This window comes from Anas platyrhynchos, chromosome 15 (genome assembly GCF_047663525.1).
Source record: "Anas platyrhynchos isolate ZD024472 breed Pekin duck chromosome 15, IASCAAS_PekinDuck_T2T, whole genome shotgun sequence".
Lineage (NCBI taxonomy): Eukaryota > Metazoa > Chordata > Aves > Anseriformes > Anatidae > Anas > Anas platyrhynchos.
Window position 1 is genome coordinate 10,037,211 of NC_092601.1, and position 21,883 is coordinate 10,059,093.

The 21,883-nt window shown below is 37.6% G+C and overlaps 1 protein-coding gene across 2 annotated transcripts in view; it reads left to right on the top strand.

The window, feature by feature from the left end:
* CPPED1 (calcineurin like phosphoesterase domain containing 1) overlaps nucleotides 1–21,883 on the top strand; it is a 49,121-nt gene that overhangs the window by 20,234 nt on the left and 7,004 nt on the right. The window contains exon 3 of one of the 2 annotated variants that reach the window (XM_027469475.3): nucleotides 9,817–10,239. The exons of the other annotated variant lie outside the window; for it this stretch is intronic. Within the exon in view, the coding sequence (XP_027325276.1) occupies nucleotides 9,817–10,239 (423 nt within the window). The remainder of the gene's footprint in view (nucleotides 1–9,816; nucleotides 10,240–21,883) is intronic. 2 annotated transcript variants of the gene reach the window in all.

Below are 21,883 nucleotides of genomic sequence, written 5' to 3' on the forward strand. Positions count from 1 at the left end.
CTCTTTCCAGGGCCCAGATGTGATGTGAGACTGCTGCAGTTCAGCATATTCCTATCTTCTGTTTCTGTTAGAGTCCCTGAATGCATCTTCCTCCAAAACTCTAGTTTTTATAGATAATAAATTTTAAAGCATAGGCTGCAAACCTTCACCTTAGAGGGTAATTCTAAGAAAACTCTTCAACTTGTTCATTTTTCTAAACCAAGAGGAAAGTACATACCATAAATGGTCCTGGTCAAAGCATTTTCTTTAAAACTAAGATAAAGGCATCTCACTATTGTAAATGCTCCAATTTCTCTTACTTCAGAAGCAGCCTTGGGCTTGACCAGGAAAGATTAGTGAATTTTTGGCTTTGGTAAGAGCTGAAGCTTAGTGCCTTACAGGCAGTTCTGCCTGATTTTGGTTTGGAGCCAGTGAAAAGGGATCTTTGAGGTAATACTGAGTTTCATAACTTTTGTTATATTTAATAAAATCTGCAGTCATTTGCATGTGAATGTTCATCCTCCTCTTCAGCAAACATTTCGCATGCATTTAATGTACAAACTCGTAAATTTTTCTGTTGATTTCCTGACGTCCCTTCCAGGAGGCAGAGTGCTGCACTCATCCTTTGTTGTATCAGATACAAACCATCTTGGTCACATTTCAATAACTGAGTTGTTGGAGATTTGGAGCTCTTTGCTGCTGGTGGCTTTTGTACACAAGATGTGATATGAATGCAAGGCTGAAATCTGTATGCAAATGCACAAACTGCCATTTATATGTTTGTGAACTGAATAAATTACAGGGAAAGTCAGGTCCCATACAAGTTCTTAGTGTTATGTAGAGCGAATTAGCAAGGCATCGTACAAAGGAAGAAATGCCTGATAATGCTTAATATCTTTCTCAAAAAGTGATTTTTCTGTAGTAAATCTGTCTGTGAACTGCTTTTGTTACTGCTTTTAAACTACCATTAAATAACCCATTTTGCTAAAACAAAGGAACAATAACTTAAAAAAAAAAAAAAAAATCACCAGATAACTTTAAGCTGCTCTGCCTGCCCTCGAGGGAAGCATGTATATAAGGAGATGTTTTATAAAAGCTTAATTTTAATTAAAAATAAAGTAATTCTTAAAATTCTTCCCCATGTAGAAGGCGAGAGCACTAATGCTGATGTTCGATTTGTTCATATAACAAACACAGAGCTAATTAAAAGAAAAAAAAATGTCTACAGAAATAATACTTAAAATATGGCTCCAGCTTTAAAAATGACTGCAGGCATTTCACCTTTACTATATTTCTATATTTGTCCTTTTTTTCCTCCCTTTTCGGAACTGGCTGCTTGGTTTACTAACAAAAGCAAGTTTGTGTGTGGTTTGTTTTTTTTTATTTTTTTTTCAAAACTCCCATCAGCCTGGCACAGCTGGGGAGGAGGCAGCTGTGTTCAGCTCTGCCACATGCGGCTTCAGCAAAATTGTCAGCTAAATCCCAATTCCTGAATCTTTGTCAGTGGAGATTTGTAATAGAGCGCAAAGTAGAAAAGGCACAGATTGACTTTTCAAGTGTGAGGTAGAAGCAGTGGAGTTGAAATGTTTATACTGAAGTAGTTATAGGTTAAAATTTTATTTGTTGAATATTCAGTAATTATTTTAAAAATACGTCATTGTTCGCTATAGTGTGTTGTTTTTTTTCTGCACTGTCATCTGAAATGACAAGCAGTGTTTTTAAGTGTGATCTAATTTTCTGACAGTAGGGTAGCATACACTAAGTTAACTCATTGCATTCATTTCTCTCGCTGTTGCAATTTACCAACGACTTTGATATGCTGGGGGTGATGGAGCCCAACCAAAAGGATTCTTGGCTGTTTTCTTCTCCAAACCTGTATCCAAACATCAGTTAGTAACATAACCCAGTTTCTTAACTGGGTGGGTAGTACAGTATTTGTCAAACATCTAATAGTACCAATTCCAAGAAATGTCACTATGGTTGCATAAATAAACATTTTATAGTAATTATCTGTTTCTAGTAAAACCTAATGGAGCATTCAAAGCCTCCAAGCTGCTTAGTGTGAAATTTAATTTGCTGTAATCAGCCCAAGAGCAGGGAAGCATGAGATATTCTCTGTGCATGGAGAATATCTGCTCGACAATATGATTTACTCTCATACTGCAAACATATCATAGTCAGAAGAAAGTGTTTAACTTGAGCAAGTATATACTTATTTGTATTTTGGACCATAGTCTGTGGTCTGCTCTGCAGCTGATCTGAGGAATCCTGTTAACCGTAACTCTCTGAATGAAAATCTTTGAAACATGATTATGTGCACAATTGTCTTAAATCATACGCTCTTCCATTGTACTAGATGATATATAACATATTATATAAGTGTATGGAAGCATAGTTAGATTTTTCTCCATGTTATGGTAAAACTTAATCTCTCAAACTCCAACTGTAATTCCTTTTCCTTCTTTTTTTCTCAGCCCAGAAAGTTTTCATTTAGCTTAGGAACCTTTGAAAATGCATACATGGAGTGGACATCCACAAGGAGTTATTTATTTGGCCTATTGTATGGTAAATATATCGCTGTTTGAATCTTTGTTGCCTCTTTTTTGTTTTTCCTTGGAATTGCATGTGTTATACATAAGGAGTGGGTTGCACAGAATTGGTGCTTTGGGTTGTGCAGGTATTGTCAGATCAGATGACCACAACTTATGCTTATGCTTTCTAGCATAAGCATGAGTGCTTTTTCAAAAGCACTTTTCCAGGGTTTTCCACCCCTCTGAATTGGAAAGGATTTTCGTCTTCTTCCTTGGAAGTCAGTGGCAGAAGATCTCGCCCACATCATTTTGACTTGATTAATCAAGCTGAACAAAGCTGTCTTGTCCAAACTGCCAACTCATACATAGTCAATGAAAAGTAACATGGTTTTAATGGGTAGGCATTGGGATAAAGCATCCACTTCCCGTTTGAGGCTCTTCTGCCTGTGGCACGTTGCCTGCTTCTGCTGTAACCCCATAGTGAACATGGGTGCGGTGCAAAGACAAAAATGGGAAAGGATTATTTAGGTTAGGAGAGCATATTCTAAAGAAGAAATGACTTGTTTAAGCCATTGATTCTGGCTGATATTGACTGCCTTTTTGTTACGCACTTGCTCTGGTAGCAAAGATGTATTTGTAAGGCTAGACAAATGCCTCAAACATCAGGAAAAGCACATCTATTTTTAAGTAATTGTACCCACTTACTGGAAGCATTTCTCAGTTTAACAGTGTGGACAACTTCATTGGACTTAAGGGACTAGTATTTCAAAGAGTTATTTAGTCATGTTGGTAACTACTGAATATGAAGCTGTAAATATTGTGAAAGTCTCAAAAAATTGTAATATTTCACAAGTTATCATTTGAAGAAAAGTGTGAAAGATTAGAATCTTGCTCTGTCTCTTAAAAGTGAACACTTACTGAAGACAATAATTTTCTACCTTTTGTACTTGTTTTTAGTAAGTTTGCTCTTACAACTTCTGTAACACTGCAGCTTTTTTTCCCTGCTTGTCAGGATTTCATCAGTAGCGTAAACCCAAAGGCAGTGGTGGCCTGTGCCTGATGGGACAGCTCTGAACAGCTAAGACATGAGGAAGGATAGAAGAGCAGATTTGGACTTAAATGAAGCATAATACTTATTTTCACAGCAGAAGGCAGAACAGTAAACTCCATGAATTAGGTTGTTAAGTGGACACCTGCATGGCTGGAACTCAGAAAAATGTCAGCGTTTGCAGCCGTTACATTTAATGTTGTTCACTTAAACCCAAGGAGAAGTTGAGCCCCTAATAGGCTGCCTCATTCACTTTTGGGGGGTTGTCATTGCTTTAATATAATAATTGTTAATTATTAGCTAAAAACAGAGTTAAATTTTCTTCCTGTTTCGATGCCCAAAGATATAAAATATATTTAATTTGTGTTTTCATGCAGGGAAATTCTTTAGCGTGATCCCTTTTTGTGGCTCAGAACAGACTATTACTTGTTTCTAATGTACTGAAAAAATCAGTTGCTTACAGCTGTAGACAAATGGGTATTTCAGTTCCTGCTTTTCAGTGGGAACTAATGAGATGAGGTATTTTATAAGTTAGATTGAGCAGGCAGTTTGTCCAGGAGTGAGTGTGTAGTCATATTTACATGATCTTTAAGTGTGTATTAAATGGTTTTTGCATGCCATAATAATGTTTTTAGGCTATTTGAAATTAGAAACATACATGTCTAAAGAAGAGAGAGGAGGCATTCTGGCTATTACAGCATGGGCTAAGCCAGAAAAACCTATTTCAGAACATGACCATGCTGGGTTTATTAAAATCGATCAGCTTATTCATGCATGTAATAATTGGCAATGGTACAGGGTATTGCATGACTTCATTATGGCAGATGCTAGAGGGGGGAGGAAAAAAAAAAAAAAGACAATTTAAATTTAAAACAAAAAATAATGAAGAGTACAGACTGAGTAATAGGAACAGCCGCTAAGACTGAATTGGATGGCTCGCTAGCTCTTTTCTTTCTATACCAGTGTCCTGTGTATTGTAGGAAAAAGCCTGTAAGATATAGTGTCATTTTGGGATACCAGTGGTTTGGGGCCTAGATAACAAGCACAGCAATGGGGCTGTCACTGGGGTCAGCAGAAAGCTTCTGTGAGGGATGCTGTAGGAGCTTAGCTGTAGCCCTGCTAAACTGGAGCTGACAGCCAGGTGTCCAAAATGGCTATGGAGATGAAAAGCAATCCCATTTTGAACAGGAGGAGACTGCTCTCACAAAGTGAAATAGAGGCAGTGGTTAAATATGTCTCTGTGAAGGTACTTACAAAAGGAGCATGCTGTGAGTATAGCCTTGGACTCCCCTTTTGTCTTCCCTAGAAAGTTAGGGAATAGTACTAGGGAAAGTCCTCTAAATGTCACGTAAAAGGAGTCGAGCAACTGCAGACAGTCATGAAAACCACAAAAGGACAAGCACTGCAAGAAGAGGAGAGCCCAAAATAATTAGACTGTGATTAGGTCATTGTGGTGTAAGGATGATACAAAGATGAACTGTAAGGACCAGGAGAAAACACAAATCTATCGTTTGTTTATAGCAGTCGTGTGATTGTTCCCATCAAGAATTATCTACCTTCTGGTGTCAGAGTAGTTCTCCTGATTTCATTGTAAACTACAAAAGGAATGAGTCCAATGCTTTTGGTAATTCAGTTTTCATTGGTGATGTTTTGACATTTTGTATTTTGCTTTTATCAGATATAGTTACTATTTCTATTTGATGTTTTGTGTAGTGTTTTAACCTGCAATTTAGTTCTTACCTGCTCTGTGATATTCCGTCTCTTGGGTCAGATGTTAACCAGATTGCAGTTGTCACGTCAGTTCTTTTCAAAAGTGTTGCTTGCATAAAAGCTCATAGTTAAACAATTTTCTTTTTAAATTTCTTCTTTTGCTACCTGAAAATTTGCATTTTCATTTTAAAAGGATGTGTTTGCAACTCCTCAAAGGTTTAGGACACTTGCATGATACAATGAAAGACTGAGACTGAATAATTCCAAAATCCAGAAAACAATTATGCTACATTTTTACATTTTTTTATGTAATTTAGAGAGTAATTTTCCCCTTCTGAACAGGTAAAATAGAAAAAAAACAGAGGCCTCTCTGGTGGCTGATAATAAGTAGGCAACAGGAGAAATATAAATGTACTTAATGACAAAACCTACAAGATATGCTGCTACTTCACATGTTTTCATCCCACACCTTCTTGCCCTCCCGTAGGTTCTTTTTCCTCACTGGAGCCTTTTCTGATTCACCCGTTTCAGTAGTAGATTCAATCGATGCACCACTTTTTGGGGGGAAGATTCTCTGCCAGGTTGGTGAACTTGATAGGTTCGCAAAGGAATTCAGCAAATATGAGAATGGTGCAAGGCTGGTGGGTGAGGGCTCCTAGGCAGGAGCCAGGATTTTCATGTTTCATAGTCAAGAGGTTGATCAGTTGACTGAATCTTCAGTAACTTCGCCCTAAAAGTGCCTGCACTGGTCCTCAGCTAAGCAAAGGCCTTGCAGAGACTCAGAGATGACTTAACTCAGTGCAGGCGATGTAAATATGTACGAAGTCACAGTTCCTGTTTGCCAGACTTCTAAAGCCAGTTGTTAGGTTAAACTTACTACTAGACATTTGGTTGTATTCACCCACGTTGTTTTTCCTGTAGCAAACCATGACACAGTAATGTCTGTGCCAAGATTTGCAAAAGAAGTAGACAAATAGGACTGTTCTTGCTCCTGAGGAAAACCAGCCCCTAAAGGAGCTTTAGAAGCAACAGAAACATCAGCATTGCTTGTCGAGCTGCAGCACTTGTGCCCTGCGGTACAGGGCTGGTCTGTGCCAAGCAGATCACTGGAAGTGACTTCTCAGTAGGTCGTCGGAAAGAGAAATGAGGTGTCATCATGTCAGGTTGAGTAACTGACCTCTCTCTGGTGGTGGTCTCTGTGAATGTATGACCAATACCTTTGATTGTTCAGCAAAAAATGTCTAATTACCTCACTGGAATTTCCATCTCTTGAAAAATTGCACGAAATTGGAGGCACAGGCTGATGCACCCACAGTTTCCATGCACCTGTGTCCTCTGGCAGAGGTGGGATAGTACTTGGGGGTCTTTTCCTCCTACCTCATATCAGTAGATAAACAAGTGTTAGGTATTTGGAATACCTTGCAGGGTGGGAAAGTGATGTTGCTTGTGGAGGTTGCTGTCTGTAAATGCTTGTCTCAGATACAGAACTGCAGACAGCACATAGTGCAGCACTGTGGTCTGGGGACAAACTGTTTCAAATTGTTTTTGTAGCTAAAGCATCCAAAAAAATTTTTTTTAAACCCAACACTTTGCTGTAGAGGCACGGTCTGGAATACCAAAGTAAACTGCAGCATGGATTATCAGCAAGAGGATTATTTCTTTGGCAGAATAATCTGAATTCTGCTTGTGCTGACTAAAGCCAGCTTCAACAAAAATGCTTTAAAAGTACATTCTTTCTTGAAATCTACTCTTCCAGTGAGTGAAGGGAGGTTGCCTTTACTCCTTAAAGCAATGCAAGATGGAATGTTGCAAGTGTAGGCAAACAGCGACGTAACCTACAGCAGGAAGATGCAGCACAGCAGAGCCTTTGACACTGCACCTTCATGCTCCTGTTCACATCGCTCAGCCTTCAGAAATGATAAGCTGGGAAGCTGTGGAGAATTATAGGCAACTGCACCAGCTCTCGCTTTTGTGTTTTTCCTAAAAAACAAACTGTCCTTTATGGGCTATTAATTTAAGTTGTTTATCTTAGGGCAAGACTGTATTTACAGAGCCTAACATAAGACAGAATATTGTAGCTTGGGATTTAAAAATGTCACCGCACATGATGCCAGGATAAAGAGAACAGAAATGAATTTCGGTTCCATCCACCCTGACACTTCCCAAATTACTTTTTTACACTGCCTCTTGACATTATATTTTCTTCCTATTTGCCTCCAACCAATCCTCTCTCTAAGCTAAAGAAATATATACTGGCACATCAAAATGTTCTTCATAATCATTGGAATGATTAATTAGTATAGCTAGCCCTGTCCCAAAGACTACAGAGACATTGCTCCTCCTTTTTTCTACCTTTGTCTCTGTAGGTTTCTCTTCTTTTGAAGTTGTTTTAACCTTCTACCAAGAAAAGGTCAAGCCAGAATGTAATTGTCCTGAAATAATCTTTACTTAGTATGGTTTCCTAGACTCTTTGGGCAGAGACCTTGTTTTCCATTTTGAGCAATCTGTTTTCTGCAATAAAACACTGAATATGTCTCCCTGTTGCTATAGAAATAATATTGCATTAAATGAGGGAACCAGTGCCCTGCTGTCGACAAATCTAATCTAAGTGTTAGTCTCTGGAGCTTGAATTTCACCACTGGGAAGACATATACATAATTCTACAAATTATTTCTGTAACTTATGCATAAATGTCTTTATACTCTGAAACTGTTAGCTAAATTTCCCAAAGTGATAGCTTGTAGATTAGCATGGTGTAGTGTGTTTACTTATCTCTTAATAGAGCCTTCCCCCTTGCCTTTTTCCCACCTCCCTCCCCCATGGAATACATTTTTGTATTTATAGCTTGAAATTTCCAGCTCTTCACTTGGGAAGGCAGGGAGGGGCAGGGCAAGCAGCTTTCTCACTGGGCTTCCTGCCCTATGGGCAACAAAGTATGTCAGATTTATTTTTTGGTTTGTTTTACATCCAGCTCCTCCAAGTACAAGGAGATGTTATTTGCCTTGTTTGTTTCTAGGAGTAATAAGGATTTTCCAGAACTGGAAGGATGGCCCATACTGACCATGCTCCTGGTACAAGCCCTACAAACCTACCCACCGTCCTCTACTTTCTAGATCCTTCCTAGTGCCATATGGCCAGTATTTCTAAGTTACTCAGAGATCTTGCTACAATAATGTTCTGCAGTTAAAGATGAGTGCTGTGGATTGCCTTCCTTTGAATTGACACACCAATTATCAGATCTCACACCTGTCTTTACATTTAGATATATGAATATGTTGCTTTTTAGTACTTTTCTCAAACCATAAGATTCTAGTAACAGCAATAAGGTGTACGGTATATCTATAGGGTAGAGAAAAGGAATTGAAATACTTTATTAGTTACCAAGGGTCAGTGTTCGGAAACATTAATTGCAAGGATTTTCAAGAAATGTGGATTAAAAAAATCTTCCGTCTCCTACTTACGTGACCAGAGTCCCTGTAATACATTTCTATACATATACATATGTGTAGTTACAAAAATAGAATGCAGTCTAAAAATACATGATGATCGATTTGCATGGACTTGTACCCAAACCTATATTGTAATTCTGATTTCAGAGTTCTTGTGAAAACCCTGCTAAAATTTCTTGGTTAACAAATTCAGTTATTATTTGTGAAACAGGCCCATATTAGACTGTATTGCAGGGCAAAATGCACTTTATAAATGTGCAATTTAATTCACAAAAAGTAGACATATCAGTGACCTCTGTGATTTAAGATTACTCTTTGGAAAATTGAAAAATCTATTATCATTAGAATAACTTTTTTTCAAAAAAAAAAAAAAAAAAAGCTTTTTAAATTTGTTTAGTGATTTTAAATTAATTAAGCCTACCTAGAGAAGGACAAATTTCAGAAAACCAGAAAAGTAACTGTCTGGGTATGCATGTTAATGTAAAAATGAGATGAGGGAAAAACTTGCAAAGTACACAATTACCTTTCTTTGAAATTAATGCTATGCTTATTATTAAAGTGGACTCATCATATAAACATGTCACCACAAGACACTAATTACATTTTTGCTGTTAAAGTAGTTCTTGTAATGAAAAAAAAAAGACTTAATTCCTTTGCAGTAACATAAAATATAAACCAGATTTAAAACCTTTTTTTTTTTATCCTTGATAAAAGCTGACTTGTGCCATCCAATATGGCTGCATTTCTTCACCAGATTGTCAGTGTGTAGATGATAAGAATCAGACCCCAAAGCTTTTGGTGCAAAACACTGACTATTAGACTACTGTTGCACTGTCTGTTGGTTCCTATCCAGAACCTCACTTAATGAAAATTTCAGAAAAGGCTGAGTACTCGATAAGCAGGAGGGAAGGGATTTTCTGGACGTACTATATTAAAGAGAAGGTATACATGTAGTCTATGTTCCTGCATATTACCATGATCACAAATCTAATGTCAAATATTTCTTACTATATGTAGTATTTCCATTATCTAAAACAAACAATGAAATTAGGAAAAGCTATCATAAACGATAAAACTTTTTTGTTTGTTTGTTCTATAGGATCTCAGTGGAGAAAGGACCAAGAGCGAGATTTAAAGAACGTTCTGAAGAACACTGACCAGAATATCCCATTGGTATTTGTTAGTGGAAATCATGATATTGGCAATGCTCCAACAAGAGAAACAATTGATAATTATTGCAAGAGCTGGGGAGATGACTACTTCAGCTTTTGGGTTGGAGGTGTTTTCTTTCTTGTGCTAAATTCTCAGTTGTACTTTGATTCTTCCAAATGCCCAGAGTTGAAGCAAGCCCAGGATGTGTGGCTTAATGAGCAGCTGGCTGTTGCTGAAAAACATAAATGCAAGCATATAATAGTGTTTCAACACATCCCTCTGTTTCTGAGAGAACCCGATGAAGACCATGATTATTTCAACTTGGAAAAATCGGTTCGTCAAGAGATAATGGAAAAGTTTCATAAAGCAGGTATTTTCTTGAATTTTCCTCTCTCTGATTTTTTTTTCCAGTTGTTAATCATTGCACTGCCAGAAAAAAATAAATTTAACTTGCGTGGTACTGTTTTCAGGGAATTTTAGATTTAGATTATAAGCCTCATTGTTACTCTTAGGACAGAATTATCAACTGAATCTAATCACCTCTCAAATGCAGCAAAAGAAATTTAAAACTTTGAGTGAAAAGTAAAGAACTGAAAGTGAAAAACTCTTTAAGACAAATAACAAGGATTCCATTTTGCAAGTGCCGGTATATACAAGACAACCTGAAATTTTTCTACTGAAGGAACAGAAGATCAGGTATTGCCATAGGAGTAAAATACAGAAATTATTTTGCATAAAACAGAGAAACAGAATTCAGAATTACCTTGGAGGTTGTTTTCTCCCACACTGAGCCAATTTTAAACCAAGAGTGTAATGTGCTCCAGATTTATTCAGTGTTAAAGAGTCTTGCTCTGCTAAGATCCATCCTTTGTTTATCCAAACTAATAGGGGCCATTTCTGGGATGAAAGGCAGGTGGAACATGCTTTGAACGAGAATATTGTACCAAATCCCTTAGCTTTGTTTGATGAAATTTGAATGCCGTGGAGACAGATACAGTATGCAGCTATTCCTCTGTGCTGTTCCCATTGTTTCCTGTTAATTGCTTTCATGTTCCTGGAGTGTGCTAGTCCCTCAAAATTTCCTGCTAGCCTGCCATCGCTGCATCAGAGTGTCATTTTCTCTGTATCTATAAAAGAATACGTTATTTGGATTACTGAACAATGGAAATTGCTTATGATATCGTTCATAATTTACCATATAATTGTTAAGCCAAGACTCATCCAAAACCAGCCTAATTTCCAAGCTCTGAATCTCCTCCTGTTTCCAATCAGTAGGGCCAAAATTTACAATTATCTGAGGGCTCTCCAGGGGACTGACATATTTGCAGATTCAAGTTTTACAAGATTTTTTTCCCCCTAAGGAGACGTGCTGAGCATACCTCATAATATCTTAATACAAAATGTAAAGATACTGGTTTTGGACGCAAGGAGGATTTTGGTTAAGACTTCTGGTTTTATTGCAACAGAAAGGAGATTTTGTTTTCTTTATTTAAAGAAAAACAGCAGAATTATATGGTTACACGTGGAATGAAACTGATAAAAAGAAAGAAGAAAGAGGTAAGAAGTTAACATAAGTTGCAATATGTGTGTGTATAAGCAGGCACGTATGTTAGTTCCATCTTGAACCATGAATCTGTACCTTCTACCTTTTTTCCCTGCTTCACTTCACACAGGTTTTTTTAGGGTTTTGTGTTGTTGTTTTTTAAAGTGCTCAGGGCAATGGCTCTTAAGGTGTTACTCCCAAATCTTGCATAATGTTAATAAAAATGGTAAATAGAAGGAACCCATATAGTAAGAAAATAAATAATCACTCCATGATAGTTGCTCATTTAATTCATGTATTTTCATTGAAAGTTTGAAAAAAGAAAACATACAGGTTTGCATACAACATTTTTGCTTTGACAAGATTTGCCTGACAGGTAGGAGCCCAAAATTTAATATAAAATATTTGTGCATTTTTCTTTCTCCAACTTTTCCTATGAAAAAGAAAAATGTACCTACCTGATTATGGTCTTTTTGTCTGTTCATTTTTGTGCTAGTGATAATACAGTGGGAAATATTTCTGTTGGAAACCTGGGCAGCTAAATGCTTATGTATTGTTGGTAAAAACGCATCCTAGTCCATTAGAGAGTGTGTTAGCAGAAGGACGCTACCATGCAGGTGTATGTAACGGAGCATTAGAGTGGAAACCAGAGCAGTTCTGTTCTAGAGTTTTCTGACATCCAGATGGCTTGCTAACATTTTGCAACACTCAGCACTGGGAATATAATTAATCAGAAGAAGAGAAGAGAAATTATGCAAAATATTATCATTGTAACATTTACTATTGTTATCATGCTTCTTATGGGGATATTTCAGACTATTTCTCCTAATGAGTATCCAGGGGGTTAATCAAAAGTCAAAACTTTTTTCAGACAACTCACGCAGGCTTCAAGGGAGAGGGAAGAGTGAATGGGAAGCCAAGAATACGAGACAACTCCCGCAAAAAAAAAAATAATCTGAACTTCTTTGCGCGAACATCCCATGTGTTCCTTCCCTCCATCATTTCCCACTGTGCCCCTTGCTCCCACTCAAAAATCCTCCCCAAATGGCCTGTTGTTTGATTCCTTCATGAATATGTTAATACATTGATCTTTTCCTTGCTGTTTTAGACAACATTGAGGCAATAAGTAACATTTGCAATCCAATAATTAAACGTTCTAATTAAATGAATACAGAGAGCAGCAGCTCAGTGTTACTTGGAGTGCTGGGAAAAATGAGCTGCGTCAAAAGTTGGCTCAGAGTTTCCTTAGTAACGGGTGCATTTGGCTTCCATTTTATTATTCCTTTGAAGAACGGTCTTTGTAAGACCACAGAATGTTATCAGTAGATTACAAAGAGGCAGTCAGCATGGCAAGACAAAAAATTGGTTCCTCCCAGTTCACTTCATATATTAATGGAGAATTAAAACACAGCATATTGACAATGAAACCCCAACTTACTTTGCATTTGTTGGGGTTTCTTTTGTTTTATGACTTGCTGTTTAAGAAGGTTAACCGCTTATAACACATAATTGAGAAGTATGGTACAGCTTTTTATTCTGGAAAAGGCAAGGCTGCCTTCATAATGAGTCTCCCACTATTCTCCTAACCCTGGCCTGACACCAGCCCATCCTTCCTTTTGTTTTCTCATTCTCTATCTCTCCCTTTGCATCCTGGCATGATGCTGTTTTGCAGTGTTTCCAACCACTCTGAAGCATTATTGTGTAATTGCAAAAAAAAAAAAAAAAATCAGTATAATCAATGTAATGTGCATGTTCTAGGGTTTGTTGGTTTTGGAAATGCAAGGTTAGTAGATGGGCATTGTATTTCTGGTGTTGATAACCCAGGATCAGACCTGGAACTATCCCAGTTCTCTTGCTTATACTTTTCATGTTCATAGTGTCGAACATGGAGCCATAATGCATCTGGTTAGAGAGAGGAAAGGAAGAAAAATCTAAGGATTTCAGTCCTTTCATAGACCAAGAAAGTCATATGGATTTTTATAGGAAATAAAGTGATACTTAAAGGATGGATGGGAGTATTGCACTGGTTCTTCAGAGTGAAGTATGCAACTTCAGAAAATGATTATTTTAAATCCTGAGCCCAAATCTTATGTAGTTACTCCCTTCTGACCACTTACATATTACAGAATGCTTTTGGTTTAAGTATCCGCTCATTACAAGCAGAGATAAAAGACTAGCTGTAGAGGCTACATCTGGTACGAAGTACTGAATTACATTTCTCACATTAAAAGTGTCCTTAACAGTTGGGCTAATTAAAGATAAAATCATGTCCTTATGATAAATATTTATAAATTGAAAATCTGGTACTTGTAAATATGTATTACTACTATGCAAAGTTAAACCATACTTGTAAGCTGCACGTCTAAGAAATCTTCTGAGTCCAATTTTTCTTCAAATGCATTATAACAACCATTGTCCATGAAAAAGCAATTTCAGTGATAGTGAAAGTCAACTCAGTTGAGAACATAGTTTATCCTTTAAGTGAGAATATGTCTCTGAAAGCATGTTTGTGTAATGTTTAGCCCCAGTTGGTAAGGTTCATCTCCTGTCTGTGCAGAAGCTAAGTACAGGAAAAAAAGCCAGTGTGTGAGTACTGGGGATGAGCTGAGCTAACATCCTTGGTGGTGAGGTTTGCTCTGCTGCATGAATTACATATTCAGCTTTTAAGAATTTTATAGCAATGATATAAATAGGTTTGCTTGTAGCTTTGAATGGAAAAAATAAGGAATCCAGGTGGTAGTCCAGCCCAAAATCTGGCCTGTATGACATGTTTCTTTGATAAACATTAGAAACTAGTTTTTAAATAAGCAGTTTATCCAATAGAAGGCATACTTTGTCTTACAGATCTCATTCAATTATAATTTTATTAGGCTTTACAGACTTTTTCTGTGACCAGAAAAAGATGAGCTATGGACAATCTTTTAAAGACTTTTTATCCTGAGAACCATCAACAACACACTGAAATTTCTTAGGAAACTTAACACAATAAGGACCATACTGAAGTGAAATATTTAAGCAGATGTCTGAATAGCTTTAAGACCTTTGTCAGATAAAACCTAAATTACTAGCTGGTTTCTTCACCAACAAAGTTGATAAAAGAATTTGTGGTTCAGAGTGCTGTGAAGAATACAGGTGGTGTATCTAGGTGAGAGACTTACGAATCTGAGAGAGAATTGCAAGATAATAAATAGATGTAAAATAATAGAAGGAAAATCCCTGCAGCATCTGGCTTTTTTAATTGAAGAGTTCTAAATTCAAGATGACTTCAAAGCAGTTTTTCAGATGTGGTAGAAAGCACTTAAATTCATACATACAGCATACATACAGAAGAAAGTAACGACCTAACTTTATTAAATGTCTTTTTGTCATTTTATTTGTGACTGGAGATACTGTAACTTCTAACACCTTCACTCATTAAGAGAGTGTAATACCTACCTGCTCCTCTTAGAATGTTTTGACAGAAGAGTGGTATTAAAGGGAGAAGCAGCTCTCTGAACATCTACGGCTGAGATATATTTGAGTACAAAATTAAAGCATGGAGTGCTGAAAGCTGTTGTTTCTAAAATTTACCAGACAACATATGTTATGTTTCATTATTTTCTTTGTTGTGTAATCAAAGTTGACAAGGGAGTAATATTTTCTTCTTCCTGCCATTGAGACCTTGATTTTGGCAAAGCCCATACACCAAGTGAGTAATCTCAGTGCTTGCTTATGTGTTGCTTTGTCAGTATTTAAGATAATTTAGATTTAAATACTCTCAGCTTCAGTGTTTAGCTCAAACTCTTTCAACCTTGAAATTATATGCTCATGGTACAGGTAACCAGTTTCAATATCTTTTGTGTATATGTGTAAGAATGGTGTTTTTTAAGACTGCTCCCCAAGTAAAAGAATATTATCTAGCACATAGATACACAGAGACATAATTTTTTTTCTGAAATTCAGCAGTGAGATGCTGCAAAATACAATTATTTAGCGTAATCCATAATGAGAGATTAGGTAACATTTGTTCTTCCATAAATTTTTGACATCTGTTTTCTCCATTGGGCTGTAGTTTGGTTACCTTCTTTTCACTCCTTAGAGCACACAGCAAGCCAGGATCATCTGGGCTTTGTATCAGATCTTTGAGAAAGCTTCATTTTCAAATGGAAAATGTAGCAAAACCAAGAAATAAATTCCACCGAAAGGTCACAAGAGGCATTCACAGAGATAAACCTGAAGCACAGAGTGACCTTCTACAGAGAGCACCTCTAATGGCTTATTTAGAGCTGCAGTCTCGTTAGGTGATCTGAAGTCACCCCCTGGCTGTGCCTGCTGCCTCTCCTCTGGTTATATAGGAAAAACAAGTGTGACTAAGGTCCTTCTCTATATAGCTGCATTCAGTGGTGTCCTATAAAAAACTACTTCTGTCATAGATAGAGTTTGCAGACTAATAGCTTGTCTCCCACTTACATAGACCCACAGATTTCACCAGGTGCATCAAGCTCTGGATTTTTTTATTCTATAAAGTGCATTTAAGTAAGTTTTCCTGCATGTTTCTAGGGTCATGTTTGCTAACAACAGGCAACAGTGTGGTATTTTTTTTATTAAGATGCTCGTGTTGCTGAGTTGTAATTCTAATTACACAATACCTCTGATGAAGAAGGTAGGATAGCTTATAAGGTCTGCACAGAATAATTCTACAATGGTTATTTAAGGTTGATTCAAATGGTGATGGTTGATTTAAGGTATTCCCTGACACCTACCAGTGGGAATACTTCCTTTTACTGGAGTTCCACTGTAGGGAACTGACGGTGTTTTTTGGACAGCAGGGTCTGAGAACTGCCTGAGCACTGAACAGTCCTGTGAGCACTGCTGTGACTGATGCTTTCACATCTTTGTTTGCTTCTGTAACACCTGTTTGGCAGATGGGGTGATGTGAACACTTCTCAAATTGCAATGAGATAAAAATCAATTTAATTCCACAAGAGAGATTTTGTTTACAAAGACTACTAAATATTATCATTCACTTTGTAGCACTGAAGTCTTGAAAAAATGATATACACCACCTGCCCAGGGAGAGGAAAAAGGTACAGCAAAAAGTGCCTATGGTTAATGTGTGCTCTTGTAGGGAAGCTGAAAGAACATCATTTTGGAGTGCAAAATTGTTCTGAGAACAGGTATTACTGTTGAACCGACCACACTGTTCAGCACTGTAAAAAGCTGCTGTATGCTGCAAGTGAAAGGAAGGAAAAAAAGCCAGTTTGTGCCTGATGCTCTAGGGAAGGTGCTCAGGATCAATTTATCCTTGTGACTTAAATCATTGTATTTGCCCAGAAACATTGCCTTTTTAAAAAAGATAGATATCTACACATGGATGTGCGTGGGAACATATACACAACCTGAGTCTCTTACAGTAGCATCTATCTGTGCCTGGATAATAGTTGATTTTGTTCTCCTGCCCATGACAACTCTGAAAGGGTACCGAGGAGTGTTGATAACATTCAGGTTTTTCACTGAGTGCAGTTGTTTCTTTACAGAACTGCTTCTCCATCTGTTTGCTTCCATTTTGGTTCTAGTGCTGTTCCTGTCTAGCCCCTGCAGTTTCAGGGACAAATATGTACAGGTTCAGTTTTTCCCAGTACATACCCTTTCTTCAGTTTTTGAGCCAAGAGGTTTGGCCTGGGAAGCTTACGATTTTTCAACAAGCATAATTCTATTTTAAACTTAGTTTCAATCATTAAACTTAATAGCTAATGTAACAGCAGAGTAACTAGACCAGAATGATTGTTCCTGTTGCCCACTCCTCTGCTGCTCTTTCGCAAACCCTATAGCACAGGACAACAAAGTGCATAATGATACTTCTTCCAAGTATTCTTCCAATCTCCAACAATTTTTCTTTTAGGGACTTACTTAATCATATTAGTTTTATCAATACGGTGCTATTTAGGGGTTCTTCTGTGGATTTGTTGAGTTGACTTTTCAAAACTCTCGGCTTTCACAGTGGAAAGGAGTTTCCCATTTCACAGCTGGTGCTCTGCGAAGAAATGCCTCCTCTTGTTTGCTTTGAACTTTACCTGCAGTCTGTTCTGGGAGCCATAAATCCATAAATGAAATGCAGTGACCATTGGTTCGTGTCTGGAGTTATTTTAAAAAATTGTTCATTAATCAGCACTTAAAGGGTGGTAATCTGGACCACACGATAAATTTTGTTGCCCAGTCAGAACTACTTTTTTTCCTGAAATCTTTACAGAGTGCAAGGGAGGAGAAGAAAGGTCTGTACTGTACTCATTACATATTTATTATGTCATTCATATTCCACTAATTTAGCCTTCTCATTCTCTTACAGTCTCATTTGCTTTTGCTGAGAAAAGCATTTATTTAATTGAAGGCTCAGTCTAAATAAAGCATGCTACTGATTGCCTATGCTGATTATTCCAGGCATTCTCTTCCTAATTTGGAAAATCTGCTTGCTTTTCTTTGGTTTATTTTTATATTGGTAATTTTCTTCCTATATTTTTACACTGTCCATAGTGCTGGGTTGAGCAGTTTGATTTCCAACTGAGAGTAGGCCAGTTGCATTTTGGGCACAGAAAACCTGCTTCAAAATGGTCTTTGTATGTTAGGAACTAGAGTTGGAAAACAACTTCTTCTGAATTCAGGATTTTTTGGAAGCAAGCCATGGAAGTATGTGTAATTATAGAAATTAGATTCAGACACCTCTGGAATTCAAACTAGTTCAAGTCTGAACTCCAGCCCAGTATCCAGGTTGTGTGAGAAAATTTGTTTTCTAGGTGCACGTATCTTCATGAAATTATATTTAGTATTTCAAGATAAATGTGCAATACGAGCATCATTTTCCATCCTGCTTTAGCTGATTTGGACCTCTGCAATCAATGCATCTAGATTTCCTGTGAGACTGGGACTTGATTTGTATTTCTGGAATTAACTTGAACTAACGAACATCCAATTTTCAAGAAGTTAGGAAAACAGATGTACTTACAAAATCATAGTGTTGCATTGAGATTTTTTCCCTCTTTGCTACCCAAGCTTTCATACGTCATGCTAGTCTATGCTATCACATCAAATCTCATCAACAGTGTTACATGCAATGTTCTGCTATACTTCATTTATTCCTATAAGCCGTTGAACTCTACCACTGTAAGAGCTCAGGCTACCAGCAGCCAGAGACTTTTGGCAACATTTGTGACTTGGTACAGGAAATCTTGCCAGTAAAAATAGGTGATTTTTATTGAAATACTGCTCCATGAGAAGACAATTGAAGCTTGTGACAATACTTCCAACAGTGCAAGCTTTCAGAGAGGTCCTCCAAAGAGACACTGAATTTTACTTGTTTAATTTTTAAATTGGGATGTTTGAAAGCACGTGTGTCCTGTCCATGCTGACTGTCATCTCTGCTGGGCTCTGGTGCCACGTTATCCCCAATGGCCCCGCACCAACAAGTACCTGGCTGCCTAAGGGTGATTTCTCCTGCAGGGAGAGGGACATGGCCACCCTCTCACTCACACGTGAAACCTTGGGTTTCAAACACGATTGTCACGTAGTCCTGTAGTGCTCTTTCCCCTTACTTCTGCCTTTATGGGGAAGGAGAGAAGACCAACCACTGTATGTCTAAGAAAATATGATAAAAGAATGCTGAGAAAAAAAAATACATTGAAGTTCGTTGGCATAATGTTAAGGAATGTATCTGCTGTCTGTTTAATAAAGCAAAAATAGGTCATGGTGAGCGTTTCACTTTTCAAGTAGAGGCATTTTATGATTTAAGTATTCCTTGAACTGAAAGATTGGTAAAAGGAGAGATTGAAAAAGATGAAGTTGTCTGTTGGGCCTCTAGGAAGAGGTGGGGCATGGTCCCCTTTCCTCCTTGCCCCACGTGGAGTTGAAAATAAGCCCAGTCTTCTGTGTCACTGCATTATTCTACACTGCAGAATACAAGAGCAGTGCAGTAACAAGGAAGGGAGGGAAGTCTGGGGGCTGCAACCTAACAATAAGTCGTGACCGGGACGTAATCACTCTCATAGGAATTACACGTGACACACAGCTAAATGCCTTTGTTCTCTTACAGTGCTGTTATGTCAAAATCTTGCTGACCCCTTTTCCCTGGTGCTGCAGAACTGTTGTTTGGAAGGGTTTCTCAGAGTGCTAAAGTATAACTTGTGGAAAGAAGATGCTGTACTTTTAAAATTCTTTAAAATAACCTGAGCTTCTCGGGCTAACCAACTGCCTTCTGTGTGATATCCAGGGTGCAGTTTCTTTTCATTTAATGAACTGTTTTCTCATCTGATTCTTGTCAGAAGTAAAATCGACAGCATGCTAAAGATGTTGGCATAGCTAAAGTTTTCTTTGAAGTTTTCCAAAATTTTTTACTATCACTAGGTGGAGCAGTTAGGACACCACTCCTTTCAGAACAATATTCTGCTCAGGTCATATGGGGACTCAAATGATGGTCATCAAGAATAACCTCTTCCAAATCAGAGCTGCTGCACTGTGTGAAGACCTGACAGCTGTATGCATCAAGTCATCCCTGGGCCTGGTTGGCCAGGTCATCCCTTTCTGTACCAATATTTTCCGTGAAGCAACCGAAGCAAATTTCAGATACTCATTTGGATGTTTCCCCAGCATGCCAATCAGTCAGCTTAACAGTATCCATTACACCATCCCTTTAGGAAAAGCCCTTTGTAATGCAACCTGCTGTTCTAGCTCACAAAGCTTGAAGAGAGAACTACAAGAAAAAGAGAAAATGGGAAATGCCAATAATAGTTGTCAGTCTTACCAGAGCTTTGAACAAAGATCAACAAGAGCTTGCTGAAGCTCTTGTAATGACTGCTTACTTGGTGTGTTGGCTTTAGAAAGCAGACACTGGAAATAATGGGGGAAGAAAAAAATCTTCAGAGGAACTTTTGGAATTTTCTGTTGAGAAATGTGTGCAGTAGAAACCACAGAGTATAAAACTAAGTACAAAGTGACTTGTCCTTTAAAGCACAAGTCTGCATACAAATGACCATACAGATAGCATCAAAAGCAGCATGCCCAGTTACATAAGCTATTAATTACTTTCCCTGGCATTCACCTCTTGCCTTAGTTTATCCACTATGTAGCTTTACAACCTGAGGGAATGGGTGAAGTGACACAATGCAGGGTGTAAATACAGTAGCGTAAAAATAAAGTATTTATTAACTTGTGTCATGTCCAAGACAATGAGGATTTATCAACACATGTAAGACTTCCCTCTAGTCAGATGACTCTGAACAATCCTTAAGATGCTTGTTTGTTATGTCATATAAATTATTTTATGCAAAATCGGCTGCGTTGGACTCGCAGAATTGTGCCATAATAGGTATTTCATTCTTCGGTACAAATGCATTATTCTACGGGGAAGAAAGGTTATGATCAGTTCTTTGGAAACAGCAAATCTTTTTGTCTTTCAGATTCGGCTTTGTCAGATCAGAACTGAAAAGGACTTTTTGTGCTTGATCAGAAAATGAGAGTAAATTGCATGCTAGGAGGAGGATATCTTTGCTTCACAAAAATCATAATCAATTCCTGTACTTCAAACCTTTTTTTTCTTTTAACAAAGACATTAATTTTTTTCAGATCGATGACTCTGAAAACTCATGTTTGGTTTGCAGGACTGAAGCTCATTGTTTTTAGATGCTTTTGTGATCCAAGGCATGGTTTTAAAACAGATGAAGCACAACATGATGGCCTGCACTGAGTTTTCCATCTGGAGTAGCTGGCTTCCAGTCGTGTACTGATCAAAAATGAACGTGTCAGCTCAGGCCTTTTTTTCCGTGGTAGAGATGTTACCACTGTAGTGTCGTGCAGTGTAGTATCTGACTGTGATGATCACAGAGTTAAGTGTGTGGTTTGTTTGTTGTTGTTTTGTTGTGTTTGTTTTTTTCTTTTTTCTTTCTTTTAGTAGTAACTATCTGCACAGTTTTTGACTTTATTCTGAACTTAATCTGTTTTGTTTTTTTTTTTTTCTTTTAATGAATAATCCATTAGGAGTGAATAATGTCTTGCTGTAGGGATCCTGTTCTTTTGGCTAATGGATCTTGTAAAACCTTCAGTCACATTTAAATTCAAATCACTGTATATTTCCTAAAAATGAAATAATGAATGCTTGTGAGGGTGCCATCCTTTGGAATTCAGTTACACAGTGGCTTTTGAGTATTTCATATTGCTTTTATATCAAAGCTTTTCTCATCTGCTTATTTCAGAAGTCAAGGATGAAAAACAAAATTACTGTTCTACCTACCTCTTGTTTTTGTTTTGTTTTCTTTTTAGTGGGAGGGGACTGCACCCATTTGTGCATAGCTGGATCTACTGAACTGCATTAACTGACCTGCACACGCCTTAAAGCAGGTTATTACAGGGAGGCCTGCCAGGACAAACACTGCTCTTTTCTCACAGGGATTAGAAAATGGGTTTTGTGTGTGAGGGGACTCGCGAGCAACTTGACCGTATTACTTCA